Source organism: Diaporthe citri, assembly GCF_014595645.1.
Source record: "Diaporthe citri strain NFHF-8-4 chromosome Unknown scaffold_3, whole genome shotgun sequence".
In the NCBI taxonomy this organism is placed as follows: Eukaryota; Fungi; Ascomycota; class Sordariomycetes; order Diaporthales; family Diaporthaceae; genus Diaporthe; species Diaporthe citri.
This window is the reverse complement of record NW_025064848.1, coordinates 5,080,237-5,104,339: the sequence shown is the minus strand read 5'-3', so window position 1 is coordinate 5,104,339 and position 24,103 is coordinate 5,080,237. Positions and strand designations below refer to the sequence as shown.

The 24,103-nt window shown below is 56.8% G+C and overlaps 9 protein-coding genes across 9 annotated transcripts; 3 read left to right on the top strand and 6 right to left on the bottom strand.

The window, feature by feature from the left end:
* Positions 1-325: 325 nt before the first annotated feature.
* On the bottom strand, positions 326-1,456 carry INS49_008918 (uncharacterized protein; the record flags this gene model as incomplete). The annotated part of the gene is made up of 1 exon (XM_043169655.1): positions 326-1,456. One exon carries the CDS (start codon positions 1,454-1,456, stop codon positions 326-328), a length of 1,131 nt encoding a protein of 376 aa, XP_043027335.1.
* Positions 1,457-3,639: 2,183 nt separating this feature from the next.
* On the top strand, positions 3,640-4,649 carry INS49_008917 (uncharacterized protein; the record flags this gene model as incomplete). Its single annotated transcript, XM_043169654.1, has 3 exons — positions 3,640-3,703; positions 3,775-3,838; positions 3,896-4,649. The coding sequence occupies 3 exons, from the start codon at positions 3,640-3,642 to the stop codon at positions 4,647-4,649; spliced, it is 882 nt and encodes a 293-aa protein (XP_043027334.1).
* Positions 4,650-5,449: 800 nt separating this feature from the next.
* INS49_008916 (uncharacterized protein) lies at positions 5,450-7,517 on the bottom strand (the record flags this gene model as incomplete). The annotated part of the gene is made up of 9 exons (XM_043169653.1): positions 5,450-6,175; positions 6,255-6,316; positions 6,374-6,601; positions 6,663-6,776; positions 6,852-6,927; positions 7,001-7,128; positions 7,203-7,283; positions 7,337-7,412; positions 7,470-7,517. 9 exons carry the CDS (start codon positions 7,515-7,517, stop codon positions 5,450-5,452), a joined length of 1,539 nt encoding a protein of 512 aa, XP_043027333.1.
* A 2,243-nt stretch (positions 7,518-9,760) lies between these two features.
* INS49_008915 (uncharacterized protein) lies at positions 9,761-10,548 on the bottom strand (the record flags this gene model as incomplete). The annotated part of the gene is made up of 2 exons (XM_043169652.1): positions 9,761-10,177; positions 10,240-10,548. 2 exons carry the CDS (start codon positions 10,546-10,548, stop codon positions 9,761-9,763), a joined length of 726 nt encoding a protein of 241 aa, XP_043027332.1.
* A 1,131-nt stretch (positions 10,549-11,679) lies between these two features.
* On the top strand, positions 11,680-13,325 carry INS49_008914 (uncharacterized protein; the record flags this gene model as incomplete). The annotated part of the gene is made up of 2 exons (XM_043169651.1): positions 11,680-11,940; positions 12,021-13,325. 2 exons carry the CDS (start codon positions 11,680-11,682, stop codon positions 13,323-13,325), a joined length of 1,566 nt encoding a protein of 521 aa, XP_043027331.1.
* Positions 13,326-14,708: 1,383 nt separating this feature from the next.
* Positions 14,709-16,230, bottom strand: INS49_008913 (uncharacterized protein; the record flags this gene model as incomplete). Its single annotated transcript, XM_043169650.1, has 3 exons — positions 14,709-15,097; positions 15,339-15,681; positions 15,913-16,230. The coding sequence occupies 3 exons, from the start codon at positions 16,228-16,230 to the stop codon at positions 14,709-14,711; spliced, it is 1,050 nt and encodes a 349-aa protein (XP_043027330.1).
* Positions 16,231-19,823: 3,593 nt separating this feature from the next.
* INS49_008912 (uncharacterized protein) lies at positions 19,824-20,883 on the top strand (the record flags this gene model as incomplete). Its single annotated transcript, XM_043169649.1, has 2 exons — positions 19,824-20,013; positions 20,153-20,883. The coding sequence occupies 2 exons, from the start codon at positions 19,824-19,826 to the stop codon at positions 20,881-20,883; spliced, it is 921 nt and encodes a 306-aa protein (XP_043027329.1).
* Positions 20,884-21,333: 450 nt separating this feature from the next.
* Positions 21,334-23,169, bottom strand: INS49_008911 (uncharacterized protein; the record flags this gene model as incomplete). The annotated part of the gene is made up of 5 exons (XM_043169648.1): positions 21,334-21,501; positions 21,593-22,531; positions 22,607-22,966; positions 23,030-23,077; positions 23,146-23,169. The coding sequence occupies 5 exons, from the start codon at positions 23,167-23,169 to the stop codon at positions 21,334-21,336; spliced, it is 1,539 nt and encodes a 512-aa protein (XP_043027328.1).
* Positions 23,170-23,234: 65 nt separating this feature from the next.
* Positions 23,235-23,675, bottom strand: INS49_008910 (uncharacterized protein; the record flags this gene model as incomplete). Its single annotated transcript, XM_043169647.1, has 2 exons — positions 23,235-23,376; positions 23,491-23,675. 2 exons carry the CDS (start codon positions 23,673-23,675, stop codon positions 23,235-23,237), a joined length of 327 nt encoding a protein of 108 aa, XP_043027327.1.
* Positions 23,676-24,103: the final 428 nt, after the last annotated feature.

Below are 24,103 nucleotides of genomic sequence, written 5' to 3'. Positions count from 1 at the left end.
AGAGTCGATCCTCCCCCGTAAGGGAACAACAAAGCATCATCCCTGTGTTGGAAAGTTGTCTTTCATCTAGACATCATATATCACCGACGATCGGCAGGGAGTGTTTGGTAGAGACTCGACATGCTCCTCAGGTTGACCATCACTCAAATGGCCTGGTTTGAATCATGATCTTTGAGATTTTGTGATATCCATCACAGGTCTCAAAGCCTCCATGACACCTAACACCGACGTAATTGTACACCCTCAACACCTTCGCTCTCTCAAAACACACCACAGATCTCTCATCCTAATCTTACATATTACAACAACCACAGAAAGACCACCCTCAAACAGACCTGAAAGACCCGTTCCGGTCCGCCCGGCCCCCATAGCCATACCCATGGGCCAACCCACCGCCGATCGCGACCACGACCTCCCTGCCGAGGTTCCCCACCACGCACCCGACCCGGCCGCTGAGGCTGGCATCCCGAGACCGCCCGCCCTGCGCCGAGCCACTGCCGCTGCTGGCGCTTGCGCTCCTGCCGTTGGCCCCTGCGGAGCAGGACACGGTCGAGCCCTGCCGGTCGTGCCGCCAGTGCAGGGTGCTCGTGTGGCTGCTGCTCCTGCTGTAGTTGAAGAAGGCGGAGGGCCGCCGTGTCCGGCTCGAGGACTGGCTTGCAGAGCGGCTCAGCCGTGTCTGCACTTGACCTCCGCGTGATGACGGCGTTTGGTGATCGACGACTCTGCCGCGCGTCGCGCCCAGGGCGTCGGCGGTGATATCGGTAGGGATGGTGGGGTGCTCTCTGGTGCTCCCGGACGGGCAAAAGTGGCATGTAGGGGAAGTGTTGGGCCTCGACTGGTGGGTGGTGATGGGCCCGGAAACGTCGGACAGCTCGGCTTGTGCCTGCTGGATATGCTTCGGGGAGATCGGCTCGCTGTCCTGTCTGGCGCGGCCCCTTCTCGCGGTGGTACCACTGCTGGCAGAAGTCGACGCTGGCGCGTCAAAGCGGAAGCGCTCGTCCAGCGCCGCCATCCTTGTTCTGTAGGTCACTCCCCTCGCGTAGTCGGCCGCCCTCTCCTCGTCTTCCCTCCCAAAGTCTGGCCCGCGCTCCAGGGCCGCGAGCTTCTCCCACAGGAAGCAGCCGATTTCGTCGTACAGCACCGGGATGCGGATCATCTTGCGGCACTGCCTCGTGCCGTCAGACTTTGACAGCCTGCCAAGCTGTCGGAGCTCGGTCATGGTGTGCGGGCAGTCGATGCGGATGAGTGACATGTGCCTTTCCCAGCGTCCCTGCTCGCGAATGGTGCTCTTGATCCATTCTGTGGCGTCCTCGGCGGAGTCGCCGCCCTCATGAGCTTCGAACTGGAATTCCTCGCCTTCTTCGGGCGTAGGCGGGAGACGCTGGCTCTTCTTGTGCTGGAGGAACTCAGGCCGGGGGAGAGAGAGTTTGAGGTGGTGTCTTGTGTTTGCAGCCATTATGATGACGGATGGTTTTCCCCTTGACTGCAGAGACCGCAAAGTCTGGATCTGAGGCTCAAGTTGTAGTTGAGAGCTGGACCTGGCAGGTCAACAGCTGACGATTAGTTTGAAGTCAAATTATTTCGATTATTTATCGTGCCCAAGTTCGGAGAGATGACGATAAACGAGTCTTTGTGGGAAACCCTGAGGAACTGTGGTGCTGAAAGGCCAGACTCAGCTCGTGCCTTGATGGCAGCAAACCTCTTTGATATCTTGCAGAATGTGTCGCTCAGGCTTCTGCAACCCCCTTATTCTACTTGGCTCAGCGGTTTGAGCGTCACGCGACCTGAAGTATTTGGTTCTGTGCACATGGGAAGTACGGTATGGTGGATTGTTCCCTAGGCGAAGCCGTGCATGGAGTCTCCGAGGCTGCTGTTTCCTCAGAACAACTTGTGCAAGCTCGCAGACCCGGCCGTGGAGCTGAAAGCAGCTCCCTTCCCACTAGCCGTAGGCTGGGTTTCAGTTTCTTGCCTGTCTTTCAATGTGGGCGGACCCGCGTTACTTTCGCATCAAGTCACGAGCCTGGCCTAGATCTGGTTTGAGCGCTCGTCTAGGAGGCCATTGAAAGACGGGAGAAGACTGTCACACACGCGAGTCTAGGTATTCGGGGCCCCACAACTGTCCGTTGTCGCCATATGGAGCCGTCGTCTCAGCCGCTCTAGCGCGAAGCTATCGCGAAAGCACGAGGCGCGGCTGAAAAGTTTCAAAAGCCCGCTGCGCTGATTGCCCGACGCTTGGACTTGACCGAGCCCGGTGGCCCAAAGAGGCACTGATCCAAGGCCGAGGCAAGTCTGATAAGCGTTTTGACCATGCCTAGTCTCGATTTCACGCGGGTTATTGAGGACGGCAGGGCTGGGCTGGGGGCGGCACAGAAATAGTGCCTGTGCCTAGACCTCGTGCTCTGTCCGCTCCAGAACCGAGGGCCAGCCCGTCGGTATATACACAGCTCGAGCGCTGAGGCTGACCACGTAGTGCTAGGCTGTCGTTCATCACGAGGCCTTTCAGCCAACTGCCATTAGATTCACTTTCCCTCAACCTAGAGAATAACATGATGTAGTTGTGATCGCCTTGTTACAGAGTCATCTGTCAAGCGGTCCATATCGGTTACCTGAGAATAATGTACATTATTTGTAGATGATGCAAGTCCACCATTACCATGACAGCTCTGTCGCCCATCTTTTCCGTCGTCGCATGACCAGGCATGTAGGAGCTCGTCGTAGGGTCTCCACCCAGGATATGTTTCCAATGTTGTCAAGATCAAGTGATTTGAGTTCCCCTCAATTGAAATTCGGGCCCAAATTACTCACTTATCATGTAAATCCGGCCGTGATTATGTATGCATATCAGTGTACCGTGCAATACGGCTGGTTTCAGGACGGAGTATCGTTGGAAGCGAAGCACTTCTTCGTCTGCGACTGCATGAACAACTCCAACTCTAGACATTATTCCGAGGGTGTATTGACTACCTACACTAGTCATTTCTTTCACCGAAGTTTGTAAGCAACGTCAACTCCAGCTCCAGGAGTAAATCAGTTCAGGCTATCTTAACCCTCGTGTCTTGTCACAAATAGGTTCATCTCTGAAACATTGGAATCTTGCAGGGAGATCCCTTTTGTCCAAAAACCAGCGAATCTGTCTCTCAGTTGCCTTGAACTTTTTTTTGGTCTCTTCTTTGCCGCAACTATCCCTTTCCGAATGTTACTCCAAAGGGCTGCGAGGACTAATTCGAGACCCGCGGAGCATAACCCCCCGAAGCCCAGGGGTAAAGATGCCGTTCCCCTTGAGCCATGCGCGAAATGTGAAAGCTGGGGTGACGTGTCTCTGGCCCACAGCTGCGAGGAATAACCAGGCCATGAACGCTTGTAGCGTCAAATTTGACGGAGCGCCTTTCCCACAGGACTCGATGCGGTTGGATCAAGCTTTTTTGACCCCCCCCCCTTTAGATCGGCATGGCTGCGAAGCAATCTGGAAGCAGGTCTCGATTTCCCGGGAAATCCCAAATGGTTGCCCCACGCCCAATGCAGTGGCCCCAGTGTCATATAAGATATGATCAATATTCCAGATAGTTCTGATACCGCAGATCTTGGTTGACAGCACGAGGCCTGCAGGAGCACTTTAGACAAACCTAGATAAACCCGACAATGGGATTTTGGATCGTCACTCTGGCCTCCCTGGCCCTAGGAGCTGCAGCTCAGAGCACCGCCGGTGCCTATGCACAATGCAAGTTGCGTCTCGAAAGCCAATGTGCGACATATTAACTTGCTGACTTTGCCAAGGTGGAGGCATTGGCTATACAGGACCAAGCGCTTGCGGCTCAGGATACACTTGCACTACCTATAAGTGAGAATCCCCAACGGCAGCTATACGCAAGAAATTAGGACTGACACCGGTGCAAAGCGCCTATTATGCCCAGTGCTATCCCGGCGCCGCTACATCCTCCGCTGCGACAAGTAGCACGGCCGCGTCCACCTCAATACCGGCCTCGACAACTTCAAGCCGCGTCAGCACAACAACAGTGAGCACCTCGAAGCCAACAACGACCGTCACCACCTCAGCCACGGGCACAGCCGGCTCGGGCTCCGGCACAGGGACGCCCACGACCCTGCTGTCGGGCTGGTACTGGATCCGCGGCGTCGAGTCGCCCTACTTCCACAGCTACCTGCAGGCCCTGCCCACGGCGCGCGCCGGCACCGCCCTTCTGGACAGCTACCTCACGGCCGGGCAGTTCAACATCATCGACGGGCAGCTTGTCTACAACACCGGGAGCGGGACCGCGGGCGCCCTCTACCTGAACGTCGAGGACCCGGCCGACAAGACCCAGCGGGCCCTCGCCACCACGTTCAAGACCACCAAGAACACGCACGGCACCTTCGCCTTCTCCGGCGACACCGTCACCTGGGCTGACCCGGACGTGGCGCGGCCCAACACTGCGGCGTTCTACGTGTGCCCTGGCGCGTCTGCGTCGGGCGAGAATGCGCTTTATATTAATACCGGGGCGTACCTGTACCAGACGCCGAGCGGGTGCTATGATGTTGATGTGAGTTGGCTTAGCCCGGGTGCGGTGGCGGCTGGGCGCAAGAAGAAATTGAGCTTTTTCGCTGACTTCTGGGCACAGATACACTACTACGGAGGATCGACAGCGAATCTATGATGGCTTCGAGGGTGCGTCTGTCAAAATGCGTCTGTCCTGGCTTCAAACTCAAACAGTACATATGTGAATTGGAAAGAACCCTCCTGTTGTGACGCACAGTTACGACAGTGTCTACAAGACAGATTCTCAAACACCTTGCTATTCACCGCTAATTCTTCCAGCGGACATCATGGTATCTTCTCTAACCAACTCAACAAAGTCTACATATACATATATATATAGGGAAGCAATGAGCCCAATTATATGCAGGCAATCGGGTCATTGAAAGCAACCAAGGAACAGAGAGACTCATCGCATTCTTTTGCGAGCGGTCATCACCTAGTGAAGGTGGTAGTTGTTAATAGTGCAATGGCTGAATGTGATGGTATTTCCCAGCATGAGTGGCAGTATCTAGTTATTCATTTGATTCCCGTTCGGATTGATCCCCTGGCTCTCTTCTTTTCTATGTATCATCGCTCTTAGCCTATTCCTGTGGAGCTGCCTTGTAATGTCAAGTGCAATAAGAGAAGTGAACCAGCATTGAAGCGCCATCTGTAATGAATCAGGGATAGTAACATGGTGACTACCTTCGCAATTCCACTGCAGAAAATGATGGCTATTGTGCAATCATGGCGTGTCGCAAACGTACGGCGAATGGCGACCGGAGTATCCGTCGTAGATGGGGTGCAATGACCGCAGCAGCAGCAGCAGCATGCATGCATGCCGCCATGTGATTTTTTGAGCCCAATACCAGACCCAAAAGACGTCGGTCGTGATGTCCACGTCAACCACCTTCGTGAAGTCTTCCACTGACAGTTCAATCACTCCAACTCGATAGTTCCAGGAGGCTTGCTCGTGATGTCGTAAGTCACGCGAGAGACACCGACAACCTCGTTCACAATCCTCCGCGCGGCTTGCTTCAGGAAGTCAAAGGTGAACTCGTAGGGCTCAGCAGTCATGAAGTTTACCGATGCGACGGCGCGGAGGATAACGATGTATCCGTAGACGCGGTCATCACCCATGACTCCAACAGCCCTGTTGGTGTCGAGGCCGGCGTAGGCCTGGGCGATCTCGTTGTAGATGCCTGCCTCCTTGATCATGGAGATGAAGATGTTGTCGGCCTTCTGGACGATCTCAACACGCTCGGGCGTGACGTCCCCGATGATTCTGATGGCAATGCCAGGCCCCGGGAAAGGGTGGCGCATGACCAGTTCTTCTGGGACGCTCAGTTGGCGGCCAAAGCCCCGGACTTCGTCCTTGAAGAGCTCCCTCAGGGGCTCGATCAACTTGAGGCCCTGGCCGTTCATCATACGAGCCGGGAGGCCGCCCACATTGTGATGTGTCTTGATTGTTGCCGAGTTTGAACCCGGTCTGAAGCTCAGAGACTCGATGACGTCTGGGTACAGAGTTCCTTGGACGAAAAACTCGACCTTGCCAGCATTAGGTGTGTTCTCGGCCGCTTTTTCAATCCTGATGGCCTCCTCCTCGAACAATTCGATGAAGAGATTGCCAATGATTTTGCGCTTCGTCTCGGGGTCGCTGACGCCCTTGAGGCGCTCAAGGAATATCCGACCCATCGATGACGGTCAAGTTGATACCGAGGTGTTCTTGAAGCGTCTTCTTTACGTCTCGGCTCTCGTTGAGACGCATCACCCCGTTATCCACAAGGACGGCGTGAAATCTGTCGCCTGATTATAGGTCAGCGTGCACCGCAAATTCATCGAGTTGACTGCTGCGAAACTAACCAATAGCCTCCCGCATGAGCCGAGCAACCACCGTGCTGTCGACACCGCCCGAGACAGCGCCTATGACCTGGGCTTTGTCACCGACCTGCTCGCGGATGCGTGAGATCGCATGCGCGATGAAGTCGCTCATGACCCAATGCTGCCGAGCTTTGCAGATGTCGACGGCAAAGTTCTTCAGTACTTCTGAGCCCCGGGGAGTGTGCGAGACTTCGGGATGGAATTGGATTCCTGTGAAGGCCCAGGGTCAGATTATCATAGAATTTTCCGATATTATTCAACGAGCGCTTACCATAAATGGGCTTGGTCTGATGGGCAATTCCCGCATACTCTGAGTTCTTCGAGCTGGCGATCGTGACGAAGTCTTTTGGTAATCCCACCAGTTTGTCAAAGTGACTCATGTAGACTGTCCAACAGTTAGAGTCATGCTCCTCATGTCTGTAAATGAATTTGAAGTGCTTCACTGGTGAAATGGACTAACCGTGCATTGTGTCTCCCAGGCCCTTGAAGAGTTGGTTGATGTGATCAGAGCTGCCGGCTTGATAAATGGTAAGATCCTGTCTATAGATCAGTTCCACTCCTTTCGAATTCAAGATGTCACCAAGGGATGCCTGATTGAGACACACATACCGTGTGGCCATATTCCCGGTTCTCGCCTGGGGCGACATTCTCAGCGCCCGAAAGCCAGGCGATCTCCTGGCAACCGTAGCAGATTCCAAGGATTGGCACCCCCAAGTCAAAGAATGCAGGATCGACATCTTTCGGCTCGGTCAGTTCATGAGTTTCAGGGGTGTGCCACAAAAGACTTACGGGGAGCCCCCTCATCCTTTACGGACGCGGGTCCTGGACACGAAATCAGCAGAAGCCCTTGCGAGGGAGGTCAAGAGCGCTTGCCTCCGCTGAAGATAATGCCCTTGGGCGACCAAGTCAGCTCCTTGGCCTTGGTCGGACCCGGCAAAACCTCACAGAACACATTGAGGGATCTGAGACACCTGAGAATCAGGTGCGATGTCTGGCTTCCGAAGTCCAAGAGCAGAATCGTCTACACAGCCAAATTTAGAGTTTGTTTCGTTTGGCTGCTTGCAAGGAGGTGACTCACATCAAAGAGCTCGCGAGGCGGCTTGACCGCGGCGACAGCACTGGCCATCTCGGGGCTGAATTTTCAGGACAACGAAGACTCTGGCGCAGTTAAAGGAAACCGAGATCACCAGGTCTTGGCAGTATAGGTACGGGTGGTGATGCCTGATCAGGTAGGAGGGCGACGCGGTCTCGCAGAAAATTCAGAGCATCTTCACTCAATCGGGAGGCAGGGTGGGGCCAATCGGACTTGCATTTAAGTTAATCCGCCACGTGCAAGCCAAGCTTCGAAGCAGTCTGTCTCACCCCTTTGGCTTTGGGCGGGCCAAAACTTGACCTGAATCGTCCGACTGGAACATATCGCCCTACCGCTATTCCAGCGCCTTATCTGGTTGATGATCCACGTGTTGGTGCTGGAGAACTCTTGACGCGCTGTAGGCATTGAACGTTGCGACCGCGTTGTTCCCACGCGTCACTTGCATGTGATAGCTCCCTCTGATTGGCTTTGACCATGATAAGCGCTCTTCAAGTGCAAAACCCCAGGGATGCCCATGATGGGACATTCGGTTTTGGTAAGTCCCACCCCGAGACAGATCAGTATTACTTCCCGGTCTATCTAGGATCTGATTGATGAGAATAGGGTTTGTGGAAATTGAGAAAAGCCTCATTCATGCGCAGACCCGTTCCAGGAAACGTTGGCATGTCTGCACTTCTGTACGCTTATCTGTACTTCAACTAGCAACGCATCCACACCCTGTGGTCTGCACTTATCCATGTCAGCCAAAGACCCCGGCACCCTGTCCATTCAGCCGTTCAAACCTCAGGGGCTCAGACCACTAGCCATGCATCACCATGCCGTTATCGTGGGCTTCATTACCTCGATATGTTTGTATTTGCAAGACGTGAGTTAACGGTGGATCAGCGGTGTTTTCTAGGCATGACCTGTGTGGTTGAGCGCAGGCCCCTTGCTATACAAGCAACAATCGACCTTCACTGGAGGAAGATATCGTCCAAATCACCAACCGCCCTGGTTTCCTCAAACCAGTCCTGCTCTTTCGAGTCACCTCCACGGATGACGGTGCTGCCCATGATCCTATTCTGGCCTCGCAAATGCCTCCTCCACAAGTTCCACCAATTTGGAGATTCAGCTCGGAGAATTAGGGCGTGAGAACAGCCTTCCAAGAGACATATTTTGTCCCCTGGTTTCACATTTCTACCGTCACCCCATGTGATTCCGAATGCGCCACCCCGACCATGTTCATCTCGTATTCGCAGCATGGTGTCTGTTGAATAGGCAGCTCGAAGAGTTTCGCCACCAAGGTCCTCCTGACGACAGGATAGAAGGAAATTATCATAGTCTTGTTGCGTGGCCCAGTGAGGCGCTCGCGCCTTGAGAATATTAGGCAGCGCAGACATTTCTCTGGCTGAAATACCTGACTCCGTAGCCCTTAATGCCTGACAGAATTCCTCCAGTTCGTTGTGTTCCGCATTGAGTAGAGACAATCTGATTCTTAGACGGGTCAACGGTCGCAGAGCTCGAGCTTTTTTAGTCTCTCCCTGCAGGAGTTCCCACCCACGATCGACCTTTTCGACCTGCCAAATCCATCGGCCCCGAATATGAAGGACACTCGAGTCCTCGAGTGTTTCCCAGAACACCCGGGTTCGTTGGCCGCCAAGAATGCTTGGATTGGGTATCCTGTCAAGATCATGGCGTGCGACCTTTTCGGTCCTTTTCGGTGTAAAGTCAGGAAGTCACGACGGCAAACCATTTATCCATCTTGAGTCCTGATTGAAACAATTCGAATGTCGGAGGTAATCCAGGCAGCCCTCGTGTCGCAAGAAGACCAGTGTGGCCTCGTTAACCACGTCTTCAGGGTCGAGGAAATAATCAACTTTTACTTGTTGGCGAACCTCGGGTGTGAAGCAGCCACTCAATCCAAATACATAATCCCGGGGGTCGTAGCAGTTCCTTGATATACACATTTGGATCCACATGGCGAGGTCTAACCCTTCGGAAACAGTGTCAGGTCGCAATGTCAAGCAGGTCTTTTCGAACTCCTCCATCGAAGACTCAAAATCTCTCGTCGCCGGGTCCCCTGGAGTTACTTCTGTTCCGAGCAGGTCCTCCAGGATCCCAAAGGGTACTTAAGAAACTGACCCAAATGGAGTGACCAAAGTTGCCTGCTGAGAATACACGACTTCTTGGGCTGTCCACACTCTAATCCAATACTGCAGGTTGGACAAGCTCGACAGCAGAGTGAAGAGATGCTCCCCATCCCAAATTCTTTGAGAGTCACTGTCGGGGAGGGTTCCTCAGCCTGGTGGCGCCTCCAGTGGCTGCACAGATGCATCCAAATGGGGGTTCTTCTCGATTTCGCACACTTTGTCTTCATTGAGCCAAATCAGTGTGTGTCTGGCGCACGAGTAGATCCGTTGGATGTGCTTGACTTGGCTTGCCCGTTCTGCGAAGCTCGACTGATTGATCGCTAGGGCACCGGTCCAGAGAATCCGGTCTTTATCCGGTAAACGAAGGGCGTTCAAAGCAGCCGAGAGATCCTTCGTGACCCAGAAGCGCTGTTGATTGAGCTGAATTGCTTGGAGGTCAGAATCACCGCCCCAAACGTAGGACACGGCTTCATACTCATGCTTCAGGTGATCATCCACTGGCAAGTCGATGGTGAAGAGGGAGCACGTTCTACTTGTTTCGACGCCATCAACCAGTTCTATTCCCTCAAAAGAATGAGATGAGGTCGTACAAGCCGAATCTGTCCTTTGTGTAGGGGCCGGTATACATTTCTCGCAGCATGTGCGTTGACAGATTGCGACTCTTTGACCTTGATCGAAATTCGATTGGTGACATTGTGTGCGAAGAATCCACTAATTTGGCTTTTGTAGAACTGATGGACAATTAACACGAAGAATAGTCGAAAGGCTACACATCTCAACTGGAAGGTGAGGCTGCCGCCCGCAAACTTCGCATAGCCCATACGGAAGCCGGACTCGATGTGTTTGCCCATTATCAAATCGGACACGAAAGCCACTTGAAGCACATCTTCGAAGAGCGTGAAGACATGGTCGACCAAACCGAACAGACTAGTCATGACTTGCATAAAATGATACGAATCAAGAAATTGTCGCAATGTGATCGCGGTCCAGCTGGCAGCGTTCCCGAGAGTTCCCTGATAATAGTTCAAGAAACACCAGGTTGAGTCGTATCGAAAATTTCTACGAGAGATTGGATGCAGAGGTTTAGTAAATTTGAGTATTATGCATTTGAGGCGACTTGCTTCTTCTGCTTTCTAGAAGCTGCAAACTTCAGCACGCTCCACCGCAGCAGCTGAGGAGGCGGATCGACAGCAAAGGCGACAGCCATATAGGAAAGGCGAGATAGACATTGTCAAGCAGTGAGCCCGATGACTCAGCCAACAGACGTTGAGTATGTCGAACAGGACTGCTCCCTGTGGATACTTAACCTTCCGGAACCTACGCTGAGCATGATGATACCTAATCACGGGCCTCGCACATGCAGCGGTGGCAAGTGGACCAGTCCGTTACGTGCCGTGTACGAAGCTTGACGTTGCTCGGCTATGTTCCGGGTATGCGACGCAATAGACTTTTTCAAATACAGGTAGATAAGCAATGCGCCCCCAGGCTATGGGTAGGTGCGTAACGCGTACTACGGGATGTACCTTAGGTGGGGTCTCTCCGAATTTATGCCGCTGTATTATCTCCGCGAAGGTGCCGAGAGCCATTTGCGGGGGAGGGCGGCCCACGACCCCCTTCCACCCACCTCCACCCCCGCAGTGTGGCTTTTCTCCGGCCTGGATCCGCCGGCAGAGCACCTAACAAGCTTTCCGCCCGCACGTAATAAGCTTCCTTGGCTCTGGTCGCCTCGTACATTGTGTAGGGCGACTCGCCAATTCCCCTTTCTACCTGGGTACTCGTCTACCCACATGTCCGTCGGAAACCAATGCTGCGTCATATTCTCACGCTCCCTTGGAGCACCCTCCTCCCCGGCCCCCAATATGTACCTAGACTAGTCTATATTGTTCAACATCCGCGTCCAAAGGTCACTGTCCTCATGCTTCCCTGACATTTTCCGACCGGATGTCCTGAGGCCATCAGACCAAGAAGCGAGCTTGTCGATAACTACCATTCAATGGTAACAGAGCAGCCCAACGTTGAACAACGATCTCAGTCGTTGACTCATCATCACCATCCCACATCCCACAATGGCAGGCGACATTACCACGGCAGAGCCGGCGCCGGCAAAGGAGCCCGAGTCGCCCGGCTTGCGAGACAGCAGCTCGTTGGACCATGGCGTCGAGATCGACGCCGGCTCGGAGAAGCGCCTCGTCCGCAAGCTCGACCGCAGGCTGGTCCTGCTTGCGTTCCTATGCTACATGGCAGCATTCTTGGACCGTTCGAACATTGGAAACGCCGAGACGGCCGGCATGAGTAAGGACCTTGGGTTTGACAACGACCAGTACCAGGTCAGCCACCACCCAGCCACCCTCTCAGCCGAGATGTTCCACGCCTAGCGTGCATAGGTGGACACTGACACGCTTCACAGTGGCTCCTCACGATCTTCTACATCCCGTACATCGTCTTCGAGTGGCTTGCGCTGATGTGGAAGATCCTGCCGCCCCACATATGGGCCTTCGCGACCGTCTTCACCTGGGGTGTAGCGTCCATGCTGCAGGCCTCCGCCTTCAACTGGCAGGGCCTGATGGCGTGCCGCTTCTTCCTGGCCACGGCGGAGGCGGGCTTCGGGCCCGGGATGCCGTACCTCTTCTCCTTCTTCTACACGAGGAGGGAGCTCGGGTTCCGCTGCGGCATCTTCCTCTCGGCCGCGCCCCTCGCGACGACCTTCGCCGGCGCCCTGGCGTACGGCATCACCAAGAGCCACTACAGCATCGCCAGCTGGCGGCTGCTCTTCATCATCGAGGCGATACCGCCCATCATCCTCGCCTTTGTAGTCTTCTTCTACCTCCCGGACTCGGCCGCGACAGCCAAGTTCCTCACCGAGGAGGAGAAGGCCATCGCCCGCGCGCGCGCGCTCACCCACTCGGGCCACGAGGCCGGCACCGCCCAGGGCCATAAAACAGGCAGCATCAACCCGCGCGACATCGTCGAGACGCTGAAGACGCCGCAGGCGTGGGTGCAGGCGCTCATGTACTTCAGCTGCAACGTCGCCTTCGCGTCGCTCCCCGTGTTCCTGCCCGCCATCCTCACCGGCATGGGCTTCACGAGCGTCAACGCGCAGGGGCTGACGGCGCCGCCGTACTTCCTGGCCTTCGGGGTGTGCATCCTGTCGACGTACGTGGGCGACCGCACGCAGCAGCGCGGGCTGCTGATCGCGGGGCTCTCGCTCGTCGGGTGCGCGGGCTACGTGATGCTGGCGGCGTCGCGGTCGGTGGGAGTGCGCTACGCGGGGGTGTTCCTCGCCTCGGCGGGGGTGTTCCCGGCCATCGCCAACATCCTGTCGTGGCTGCTCAACAACCAGCGCAGCGACACGAGGCGCGGCGTCGGCATCGCGGTCATGAACATCATCGGCCAGTGCGGCCCGCTCCTCGGCACGCGCTCGTTCCCCTCGGGCGACGGCCCGTACTACGTCAAGGGCATGTCGGTCTGCGCCGCCTTCATGGCCTTCAACGCGGCGCTGGCCTTCGGCCTTCGGACGTTCTTCAAGGTGCAGAACGACCGGTGGGACAGGGCTGCGCGGGAGGCGCCGGCGACGTCTGACAAGGCTGGGGGCTACGAGGGCGCCGCCGAGGGCACTAGCAAGAAGCACCTGGAGACGGCCGCCGGGGCGGAGACGAAGGGCCTGGAGCAAAAGGGCCTGGAGAACTCTTCGGAGTGGAGATACGCATTGTGAAATGGGAGAGGAGAGAGCGAGGGCTGCCCTCGGTTGCGCCTGATGCAAGTTTGGGCCTTTTGGTTTTGGAACGACATCAAGCGCGATCACGGAGAAACACCGCGGTCTGACAAGACATCATTTTCGGTCTGGACTGCAGTAGTACCAAGGTCTGGATTATAACAAGTCGGCAGCCAACATATACAGATACTTGAGAGAAATGATGATACGGAAGTGATTGCAACACAGGGCACAAACAAACAAACGTCGGTCACCCCATTCAACCACCATCAAGTACGACACACACCCCCCCCCCCCAGTGTCCTGTTTCACCAGCTCCAAGCCTCCTGGGGGACCCCCGGATTCCGCCGCCAGGGTGAAATCTCCCGGCCCACTGCGACCCCCCTCCCCCCTCCGCCCCGGCTACCAACAGCGAGGCGAGAATTCCACGAGATGGGGGGCGCACAAGACCCCAGGGGGAGAGAGGACAGGGGGGCCCAGGTTGGCAGGCAAGGTAAGCAAGGTGAGCACAGGAACCCCAGAGACTTGGCTCGAAGCGGGTGGTGTTGCCATTAAAAAAAAAAGACGGGCGCCCGCGTCGGACGAGCCGTAATCTTTTTTGTTGGGTTACGCCAGCCGGCTTTCAACCTCAACCCCTCCCCACCACAATACCCAATATCCCCCCTCCAGTGACACCCATCTACCCGGCGGTTGGGCGGATAGGGCGGTTGGGAGGGGCAAGAGAGATCTGGTGGCACGGGGTACACGCAGGCAAGGGCCGAGGCCGGGGGTTTGCGTCGGTCGTACGGAGCGAGACATTGCATTGCTGGGCTCCGTTCTCGTCCATCCGTGGATTCTCGTCCGCATGACAGGGCATCATCGTCACCCGCTGGCCCAGGCCCACGCCCGGTCCCCAGTTTGGTTATCCAGTCCGGACTCTTGTGAGAAAGACGCCAACGCCCCAGTGCAAGTCAGAGAGGGCTGGCTCGATGGGCTTATGATGATTCGGGATGATGGTGAAAACTATCGACAGTGTGTGAGCGAGCTTGTTCCCTCCGTGATGGGTTGGTAAAATAGACATTTGTGCCTGATAGCCGCTCTGAAAAAAAAAAACAAAAAAAGAACAACAACCGGAATATGTCAAGAGAAAACCATTAAGACAGAAAGACAAACGCGTGACGGGCTCGGAAAGTTCCCCTCCACTCAAACAGCCTCCCGGCGCGCAGCTCATCCACTATTGCCCCCCCCCCTCTGCCCGAGACGCGCACGAAGCACAACAGCCACACCACCCACCCCCGTCTCTTCTTGCCCCCCCCCCCCCCCCCGAAAAAAAAAAAAAAAAAATAAAACACATACGAAAATAAAAAAAAAATAAGACGATAACACCTTCGCAGTCCCCCACCCTCACGCAGAAGCCGAGACGGCCCTACCCGCAGCAGCCCCCCTCCCCACCCCCTTCCCGCCTGTGCGGTACGACGCCCCCAGGCGCTGGAGCATGTGCTCCTCGACGGTGACGACCCGCCCGCCGACGGGCTCGCTGCCGTCAAAGGGCCTCAGCTGCGCCTCGGCGTTGCCGTCGAAGAAGAAGGGCACCGAGTAGCGGTGGGCCCCGCTCGAGTTGATGACGCGGTGCACGGCGCTGCGGTAGATGCCCTTTGTCCAGAGGGCGAGCATGTCGCCGATGTTGACGACGTAGGCGTCCTCGTTGGGCTCGACGGCGTGCCATGACTGCGTGTGCGGGTCCTGCACCTGCAGGCCGCCTGCTGTGTCTTGGAGGAGGAGGGTTATGGCGCCTGTTTGGGTTTGTTTGGTTTTGTGAGAGAGAGTTTTTTTTTTTTGTTAATTAAGAAAGGGGCCGGGTGTGTGTTTTGGGGGGGGGGGATACACGCATGGAAGGGAGGGGAGGACAGATGTGTGTTATGATCATCATATTATGATCATCATATAATCATCATTTTCGTTGCATCACCATCGCCACTATCGTGATCCCAAAGGAGAAGGAGGAGGAGCAGTGCCGAGAGCGAGAGGACGTACCAAAGTCGGTGTGCGCGCCGGCCCCAAGCTGCCTCTGGTCGCGCGGCGGCGACTGCGACTGCGCCTGCGCCTGCGGCTGGGGCGGGTAGTGGAGCAGGCGCATGATGCAGACGGGGTCGTTGGACACGAACTCGTGGAAGATGTCGTCGCCGTAGGGCAGGCCCTTGGCGAGGATCTCGAGCACGCGCATCGACAGGTCCAGCACGGCGGCGTAGTAGCGCTCGGTGGGCAGCCGGAAGTCGCCGTCGGGCAGCGAGGCCGGGAACATGTTCTGGCCCAGCAGCTCCGGGTGCGCCTTGACCTTGTCCGACTCGAGCGGGAGGTCCTTGCCGATGTAGAAGCCCTGTTGGTCGCGGGTTGGGCACGCCGCGTCCCACTCGTCAGCCCGTGGACTCAACTCAACATTTCCCGTCTCTGGTCTTTTTTTTTTTTTTTTTTTTTTTTTTTGGTTGTCTCTCTTTTTCTTTTCCCCGGTTGGTCCCCCTTTTCTCCTGGACATGCCATTGGGGATATGTACAACACACAATACAGATATACACGCATAAATGTGCTAGGCTTGGGTGCTTTCTCTCACCTCTTTCAGGTCGGGCAGGGTGTTCTCCTGCAGCGTCTGGGCGCCAATGACCTCGTAGCCCCTGTTCTTGATAAGCGGGTGCCGCAGTGCCTCCTTCTCGGCCAGCGGCAGGTCGAAGAGCTTCTTCGCCGCGCACAGGACGCCGTCCTGCATCTCGCGCGGGATCCCGTGGCCGACGAGGGAGAAGAAGCCGGCCGTCATGCAGGCGTTGCGCACGTCGTCGACGACCTGCCTGGCGGCGTCGGTGGAGGCATCCTCGAGGTAGGGGGCGATGTCTATGGTTGGGATGTGGAAGCTGGAGGGTTGTGGTGGGCTCATGATGTTGTTAGGTCGGCGGTGGTGAGAGGCCACATAACAGAATTATGGGGATGAAAATAATATTGGGAGAGAGGCGGGAGCCGGAGGGAAGGGAAGGAGGACAGGTTTGTGCGAGGGTGAGCGAGCGAGTAAGTGTGATGGGGAAAGTAAAATAATTATGATGATAATGATACTGTAGTAGTTGTTGATGTTTGTTCGTGACGTCGTGAGGGCACAGGCGACAGGACCGGTGAGAACAGACCCGACGAAGCTACATATATGCTTCCTGGCGTGGCAACGAACGACTGCTGCTACCACTTATTAAACTACTACCACTGCCACAGCCCCAATCCGATGGCGAGTCAGAAGCACAAACATCGATACTACTTACGACCAAATCCGATGCCTCCATCGACCGCCCCCTGCCCGCCAACAATGGCATCGGCTATCGAATTTGGCACCAGGCGGTGGCTCCATCATGTCGCAGCCTGTCTTCCAGGTTTGTGTATGGCGCGTGTGTGTGTGTGTGTGTGTGTGTGTGTGTGTGTGTGTGTGTGTGTGTGTGTGTACATGTGTGTGTTTGGTACGTGTACGTGTGAGTGAGTGTGTGTGCGTGCGTGTGTGTGTGTGCATCATCGAATAACCGCATCCCCGGGCCGCAAGCAAAGACGAGGTGGACAGACACCCGCAGCGATCCCCGCAAAAAGAAGCCCCCCCCCCTTCCCCCTGGAAGGGTTCACGCCAACAGCAAGCAAAGCAGTGTTTTTTTGGTGTAAGTTATGCAGCCGTCGGCTTCGGTATGGCCGCCACAAATGCACCCCACTGACGCCGTTGAAGATTCGAGGCTGCAGTGCGCCCATCGCACAGGCGGCCGGAGCCTGCCGGGGGCCTGCCCGCGGACGAATTGGGCGGGGGATGGGGGGGGAGGGGCCATGCAGGTCAATAGTCTAGTTCTTGATCTGGCCCTCGGTCTTGTCGTCGATGCGTAGTTGATCATTACTGCTACATGCCTAGAACAGGTACTTAGCTGCCAGAGGTCGATCGCCATTGCCCAGGGGGCTTTCCTGCAGCATCGACATGACATGGACGTTGGCATGTGTCCACATACGTGCGTAGGCACACCCAGACACCCATACACACCACAGGCACAGACGCACACACACATCTAGCCCATCTGCGACAAAACTGTGCCTGTGCCTGTGCCTGTGCCTGTGTGTCTGTGGTGTGCATCCATGTGTTGTGTGGTGTGTCTGTGTGTATGCATCGGCATGTCTGCATCGTGCAGGACGGGTCACCGGCATATACTGACAGGTCGCACGCCTCTCTCTAGTTTCCCCCTTAAGGCATCGGTGTCGACCTCGTCTCCCTCTTGGCCTCCCGTATGACTGGCTGCCCCCTTCGCTCTCGCACCTTTTGCATTCGTCTGGGCCCTCTGGTCGTCTACTGCAGAGGTGCCACATCCGGCGTGCGTCCCTCTGACGAAGGGGGCACGCAGCCTGCGACCCGGCCCAAGGTAGATAGATTGATACCCGGCCGGGCGGATCGTCTCGGAACGATTGGGTCGCGCAGGCTGCCCACACGTGTGTGTGAGCCGTCACCTGGGACATGCCCCGTCGCTCTCACATCTGCGATGCAGCCGCCCGTCGTCAGCAGCTCGCTTGTTCGGCCGTATGCATGCTGTGCATGGGTATGAAAAGGGAGGAGGAGCCTTTCTGCGTGCGCTTTCTGACCGATCCCCCATCCAGCCTGCTCCTGGGCTCCTTTCGTGGCTCGCACGCGGCCCAGCCGGTGTTGCTGTTGGATGTGACAGTCCGTCCCCCCGCCCGGCCCGGGCTGGCGGATTGAGGATCTCTCACAGGTCACAACAGACTCGCCGTCGTCTTTTGAGGTCCTGCTCGGCCGTCATGGAGATCAACCTCATCGTCACTGCCTCCCCATCCCCAGACAAGACCCGACGTAGAGGACGAGTCGTCCTCAAACCCTCTCTTCCTGTTTCGACCCACGACCAATGCGATTCTCTGGCCCACCAAGATCAGCAAGATAAGCGAGGCGCACGCTCGGTTATGCAAGAGAGAACCAAAGCTGCACGTCTGTCCAGCGCACGCTTATGGCCGGCCGGTCCTGGGGCCCCTCATACCATCGAGTCATAGCACACCCTCACACTGCGAAGCGTCCTGTTGGTGCGGAGCCAGGCTAGAAGGCACGCGAGGCTGTTCGGACCACGCCGACGAGCAAAGAAGACACGCGGCGCCTCGCTACTCGGGGAACTCGGTTCGGCGGGCAGGACGTCCTGACTGTGAAGATGAGATCAACGACGCCATGCTTGGCCATCTCTGCCAGAGTCGCCGTCATCAAGCACGTTGCGCGGGGTAACCACCATCACATATTGCATGAGCAATAATGTTTCGTATTGTCCTGGTCGACTGCCCGCCCACCCAGGCTGGAACTTGCCGCCGAACAGGCCTTCGCCGTGACGCGATCGATGTCCTGCCCTGGCCCTCGCGCCGAGCAGACTTCATCCTTGGCATATCTGCGGAAATCAAAGATACCAGACAGAGAGTTTCAAGTCGCCAGGGGTGAGGAAATGCGGTGGCTAGAATTAAAATCGCGTTGAGAGCAACTCAATGCTTGTCGGCCGAGGCTGTCGCGGTTGGTGGAAGTGAGGAAGGGGGCGCAGCGAGGGGATAGTTGGGAGACTAACTTGAAAACAAGTGTCAGGAACGGCATGGTGTGGCTGCTGCGTACGTACGCTTTTCTCTTCGCGTCTCGCTGGGCCAACAGAAAATGGGACATGACTGACTGACTGACTGACTGGCGGACCGACTGCATTATACGTCTGTACGTCTGTACGACAGATACGTTTGCTCGCTCTGCTCTAATCTCGGACCACCCCAACGGGGAGTACCCACCATATAACGACACCAGCAAAGTTTCCTTTATCTGGGGCCCTTTGAAAGCGCGGCCCTGCCCTACCGTATCCGACCGTGTGGGTCCGTATAGGGGGTCCGCGTATTGTATAACACCTCATTGGCCAGGCCCGCCGCAGAGGGAGCCGCAGGATCCAAGAGCGAGCAAATACGGCCCAATCGGACAGCCTCGTATACGCGCATCCGCGCCCGGACGGGGGCCCGTATTCATGCCCCAGCCCTTCTTCCGCATGGCCCTGCTGCTGCTGCTGCAGAGGCCCACACGCTTCCAGGTCCAAGCCTCTCGCGCCCCCCCCCCGGCGCCTGGCCAGCCCACGCCGGAGCCTCGAGACGTCTAAGACGGCAATCGCTTCTCCGGGCCATGGAGCTGATGAGGTTGTTGCCTCGTGGTATAAAGAATGTGATCCGCTCCGGCTGTCCTACTTGGGATGGAGGAGTCATCTACTCATCCATCCATCATCCACCCCTTCTCAGACATCTGGAGGTTTACTTATTAGAACTCCTTGACATTTCGCTCGTTATTGCTACATCGCGATCCTTCCCTTGACAACACCAGCCGACTGATTCCCAGAGAGGCGACATTGTTGGTCTGAACAACTTTATTTGGACAACCACCAACCGAGCCGCCCAGCCAGATAACCGACGACACTCTTTTCCCGACCCCGCGGCACACACAACACAGAGATCATGGCAGGGCAAGCCAAAAATGGTATCCTGCCCTACAAGGGCGGTACCTATTACTTGTGGCACTACGTGCCGTCCATGCCCGGCGCCATCATCTTCCTCATCCTCTTTATTGTCGCCGCGGCCGCCCACAGCTACCGCATGTTCCGCTTCCGCCAATGGTTCTACATCCCATTCATCCTCGGATGTATCTGTAAGTTGGCAATTCTTGCTCCCTAGTCTATGCCCGATCAGTCGAGAGGAATTATCGGACACCAGCGCGGAATTGGTCTTGTGCCCTCTGCATATGACTCTGGAGAACGATTACTGATTCACCGTCTTCACCAAAACAGTCGAGGCAATCGGCTACATAGGCTTCGCCCTAGCCCACGACAAGACCGACCAGCTCCTGCCCTTCATAATCCAGTCCGTCTTCATCCTCGTCGCCCCCGCACTCTTCGCCGCAACCGTCTACATGATCCTGGGCCGCCTGATCGTCCGCGTGCCCTCGGGGCCCTCGTGCAGCCTGATCCGCCCCAGCTGGCTGACAAAGACCTTCGTCATCGGCGACGTCTTCTCCTTCCTGCTGCAGGCCAGCGGCGGCGGCATGATGGCCATGGAGGGCAAGGCCGACCTGGGGCAGAACATCCTGCTCGTAGGTCTCTTCGTGCAGATCGTCATGTTCGGCCTCTTTGTCGTCGCCGCCGTGGCCTTCCACGTGCGCTGCGGCCGCATGCTCGCCGTCTCGGGCGCCTACGGCAGCGGCGCGACGGGCCCCGGGGACCGCTCCACCCCGAACGGCATCCCCTGGCTCCAGGTGCTCTACATGCTCTACGCCGTCAGCCTGCTCATCATGGCGCGGTCCATCTTCCGCGTCATCGAGTACATCCTGGGGCAGGACGGCTACCCGCTCAACAACCAGTGGACCCTCTTCGCCTTCGACTCGCTCCTCATGTTCCTCGTCACCGCCCTCTTCTTCTTCATGTTCCACCCCAACGACATGGTCGGCGCCCAGACCGACGGCGGCTACGACGAGGTGGGCACTTCCACCAGCGTCGAGATGCCCCTGCGGCAGAAGCGATAGGCGGATTGCTGACCTCGCGTGTGTGTTGGGGTGTTGTAGGAAATGGAACAAACCAGCGAGTCATGAATAGATGTGCTGTTTCTTTTGTTTAGATTCAAGGTCATTGCGCGGCCGTGATCCAGGTCGCGGGTCGGAGGCAAAGGAGGTCATGGCTTATTGTACATAGATGATATTCATGAGTAGATTTGGGCATAATACTGCGGGACGAAGTGTCAGAAATTCAGACATCGATAGAAATAGCGATACTCCTTTTTGTTCATCTCTTGTTCGTCTTGCAAAAAATTACAGGCTTGATCTCTATCTCGAGCACTGCACATGAATATGAGAATGAAGGGACCATCCAAGACAAGATCAAATAGTCACCCCAACATTGAATACCAAGAGTACTTCGTAAACCCAACCCCAGTGTCCAACACTTGTATCTACAGGGCTAAAACCCGAATCGCCATACTAACCCGACAAAGTCCACCGCCCATGGCTCTTGCCCATCTTTCTGGTGTTAGCAGCCCCGTACGTGGGGAAATCCACGTCGCTCTCTCGCGGCGTGTAGTCGCGATCCTGCACGATGAACTGCAGGCTCGGGATCCATTCGAGGTTCTCGATGGGTGTTCCGTCGCCCTGTGCAGGTTATGATCAGCCTAGACTTCTTCCCCAGATGCACGTGTACATGGAAAAAGCTCCGGACCGAGATCTTAGAAACTCGACTCACCTTTAGCACCTCAAACTTCAGGGTCTGGTTCAGATACAAAGCCACCTCATCCGCATCAGCAAGGTCCACACCCCCGACCGCGCCCAGAGCCCTGTCCAGCGGGATCGTAGAGTGCGTGACGCCCACGGCCGGGACCGCGAGCAGCGACATGCGCCCGGCCTGCTCCCTCTTGTCATCATCGCTCAGGTAGCACCCGATGGTGGCCGGCAGCGGCACCTCGGCCCTGTCGACGCTGATGGCCACGGACCACGTCTTGCGCGTCGCCACGGGCCGCCGCACCGGGGTCTTGCTGTCCTTGCCCTTGAAGCGGCCCGATGACGACGAGGAGGGGGAGCGGCGGCGGCGCACCAGGCTGCGCGCGCGCCGCGCCTCCGTCACGTTCTCGGACGTCGTCGGCACGCTGCTGTACAGCGAGTTGACCTTGAAGCGCACGTGCTCGGCGAGCTCGTCCGGGCTCGGCGCGGCGGCGGTGCTGTTGCTGGTGCTGGTGCTGTTGCTGTTGTCGCCGCCGCCGCCGTCCTCGCCGCGCACCTGGAGCTCCGGGTACGTGTAGCCCAGCACGGCGATGTCGCGCACGGAGCGGCTGGTGTGGAAGCCGTCGACGCCGTCGCCGTCGCCCGGCCGGTCGTGGAAGGGCTTGAGCGGGGTGTCGGCGCTGACGTTGCCCGCGGCCGTGCCGTACAAGGCGCCGGCGTAGTCGACAACGTTAAAGATGCTCGAGTTGGGGTAGATTGCCTGCCACAGCGCGATGAGGCGGTCGACGTTGGTGTGGTGGAGCATGAAGGCCGGGTCAAAGGCCGACCAGTTCAGGTCGTACATGGTGCCGTTGCTGCAGCCGACCGAGTTGTGCACGTTGTTGTGTGGGCTCTCAAAGCTCGTTGCGGTGTACCGGTCTGTCACCATGTTCTCAAAGGATGTGACAGTCGTGAAGGTGTTGTACTGGTCGCATATCCAGGTCAGTGTCTCACGGGCCCTTCTCACAAGCTTGGCGGTGGGAGAGGGTCATGTCCTTACTACTTGGGCTTTGAACTCAGAGGACACAAGGGCAGCGTTCACTTTGGCGACATCGTCGTTAATATCCTCTGTAGGGCAGCGGGTCGTGCGGCTCTGCTTCGACAGGACTCCAGCGTTCATATACTGGATGCTGAATGGGTAGCTCTGGAACCAATAGCTATGGAGAGGGTTCTTGACAGTCACGGGGCCCGAGGGGCCGTTGACTTCGATTCTCTCGTGGGTAATGATCTCCGGCAGCGACGCGTTCGCAGCCCAGTCCCAGTACGCGACCCGCAAAGATCCTGCCGCAGCCCGATATGCCGGTGCTTTGTCGCCTGCATATCGCTGAGAGATCTGTATGGCATGGGTTACCAGAGTTTGCTGGGACAGAGAGGTTAGCGAACGGCGTTTGTAACTGCACTCAAAGTTTCTACCGGTGCTTACCTCGTAGAGTGAGATGAACGGCCGGTGCCAGAGTCCGAATAACAATTGCTGCCTAGTGTCTCAGCATCTGTACCATCCAGCTGGAAACTCTTCCTTCGAACTCAGCATCTCCTTACACTATGGGGACAGAATCCAGCCATGTTGGCACCACCAGGTACCTGTCCGACATCATGCCATCCCCTGAACGGGAGGCCGTGAATACCTGTTAAGCCCAGTCAACAATCCAGACGAGCTCCCGGGCCGTGGCATTCAGAGGAATGGGTTCCGCACCCATGATCTGGAAGTAAGACAGGTCATCAGCCTCGTCTACGTCCTGGAGCTCCAGCAGCGCCAGAATGTACAGGTCCCTATACAGCCCTCAAAGAGTCAGCCTTTCCATTCCCTCGCCGCCCTGTTCCCTTCTGCCCGGCCGCTGTGAGACACCACAACCGCGGGACGGCGGGGTTCAGCCGCTCGCTCACCACGAGGGGCCGCCCTGAGCCCACATGTCGTTTATATTGATTCTCGCCGGTGGAGCCCCCGTATGGGCGTCAAACCCGCCCTGAGGGCCGGTGACACTGATTCTGTCTGGCTGCTGCTGTTGCGCCACCACCTTGCTTGCCCACAGCCCGACCACAGCCGACATAAGTGACGCGAGGAGTCTCATGATTCCTTTATTGCGGCGTTTTCGTAGAGTATACCGTGGTGTGGCAGATCGAGAAAAGGTTGAGACCAGATCCAGATCTGAGATTTGTGGGGTGGCTCGGGCTGAAGAGGGCCATGCAAGGGAGGCCAGGGACCACTCGGGCGTGTGTAAGTCGCTTCGACGGAAAGATCAACACGCTACAAAACTTTTAGGATGCGAAAAGCAAATACCCAGTGCACCGACCTCGTTCAAGGGAGCAATGGCCCGCGCTATGTAATTATATCCCTCTCCACGCCGCGTAGTTCCCGTAGCACGTTTCGCCGAACCGCACCACTTGGGCAAGTGAGCAACAATACACAGAGATCAAGGTGACAAAACCACGATCTGTGCACTCTCCACGGGAAAGCGCCCAGGAGAGCCGAGTATCCGGCCGGCTTGTGACGCGGGAG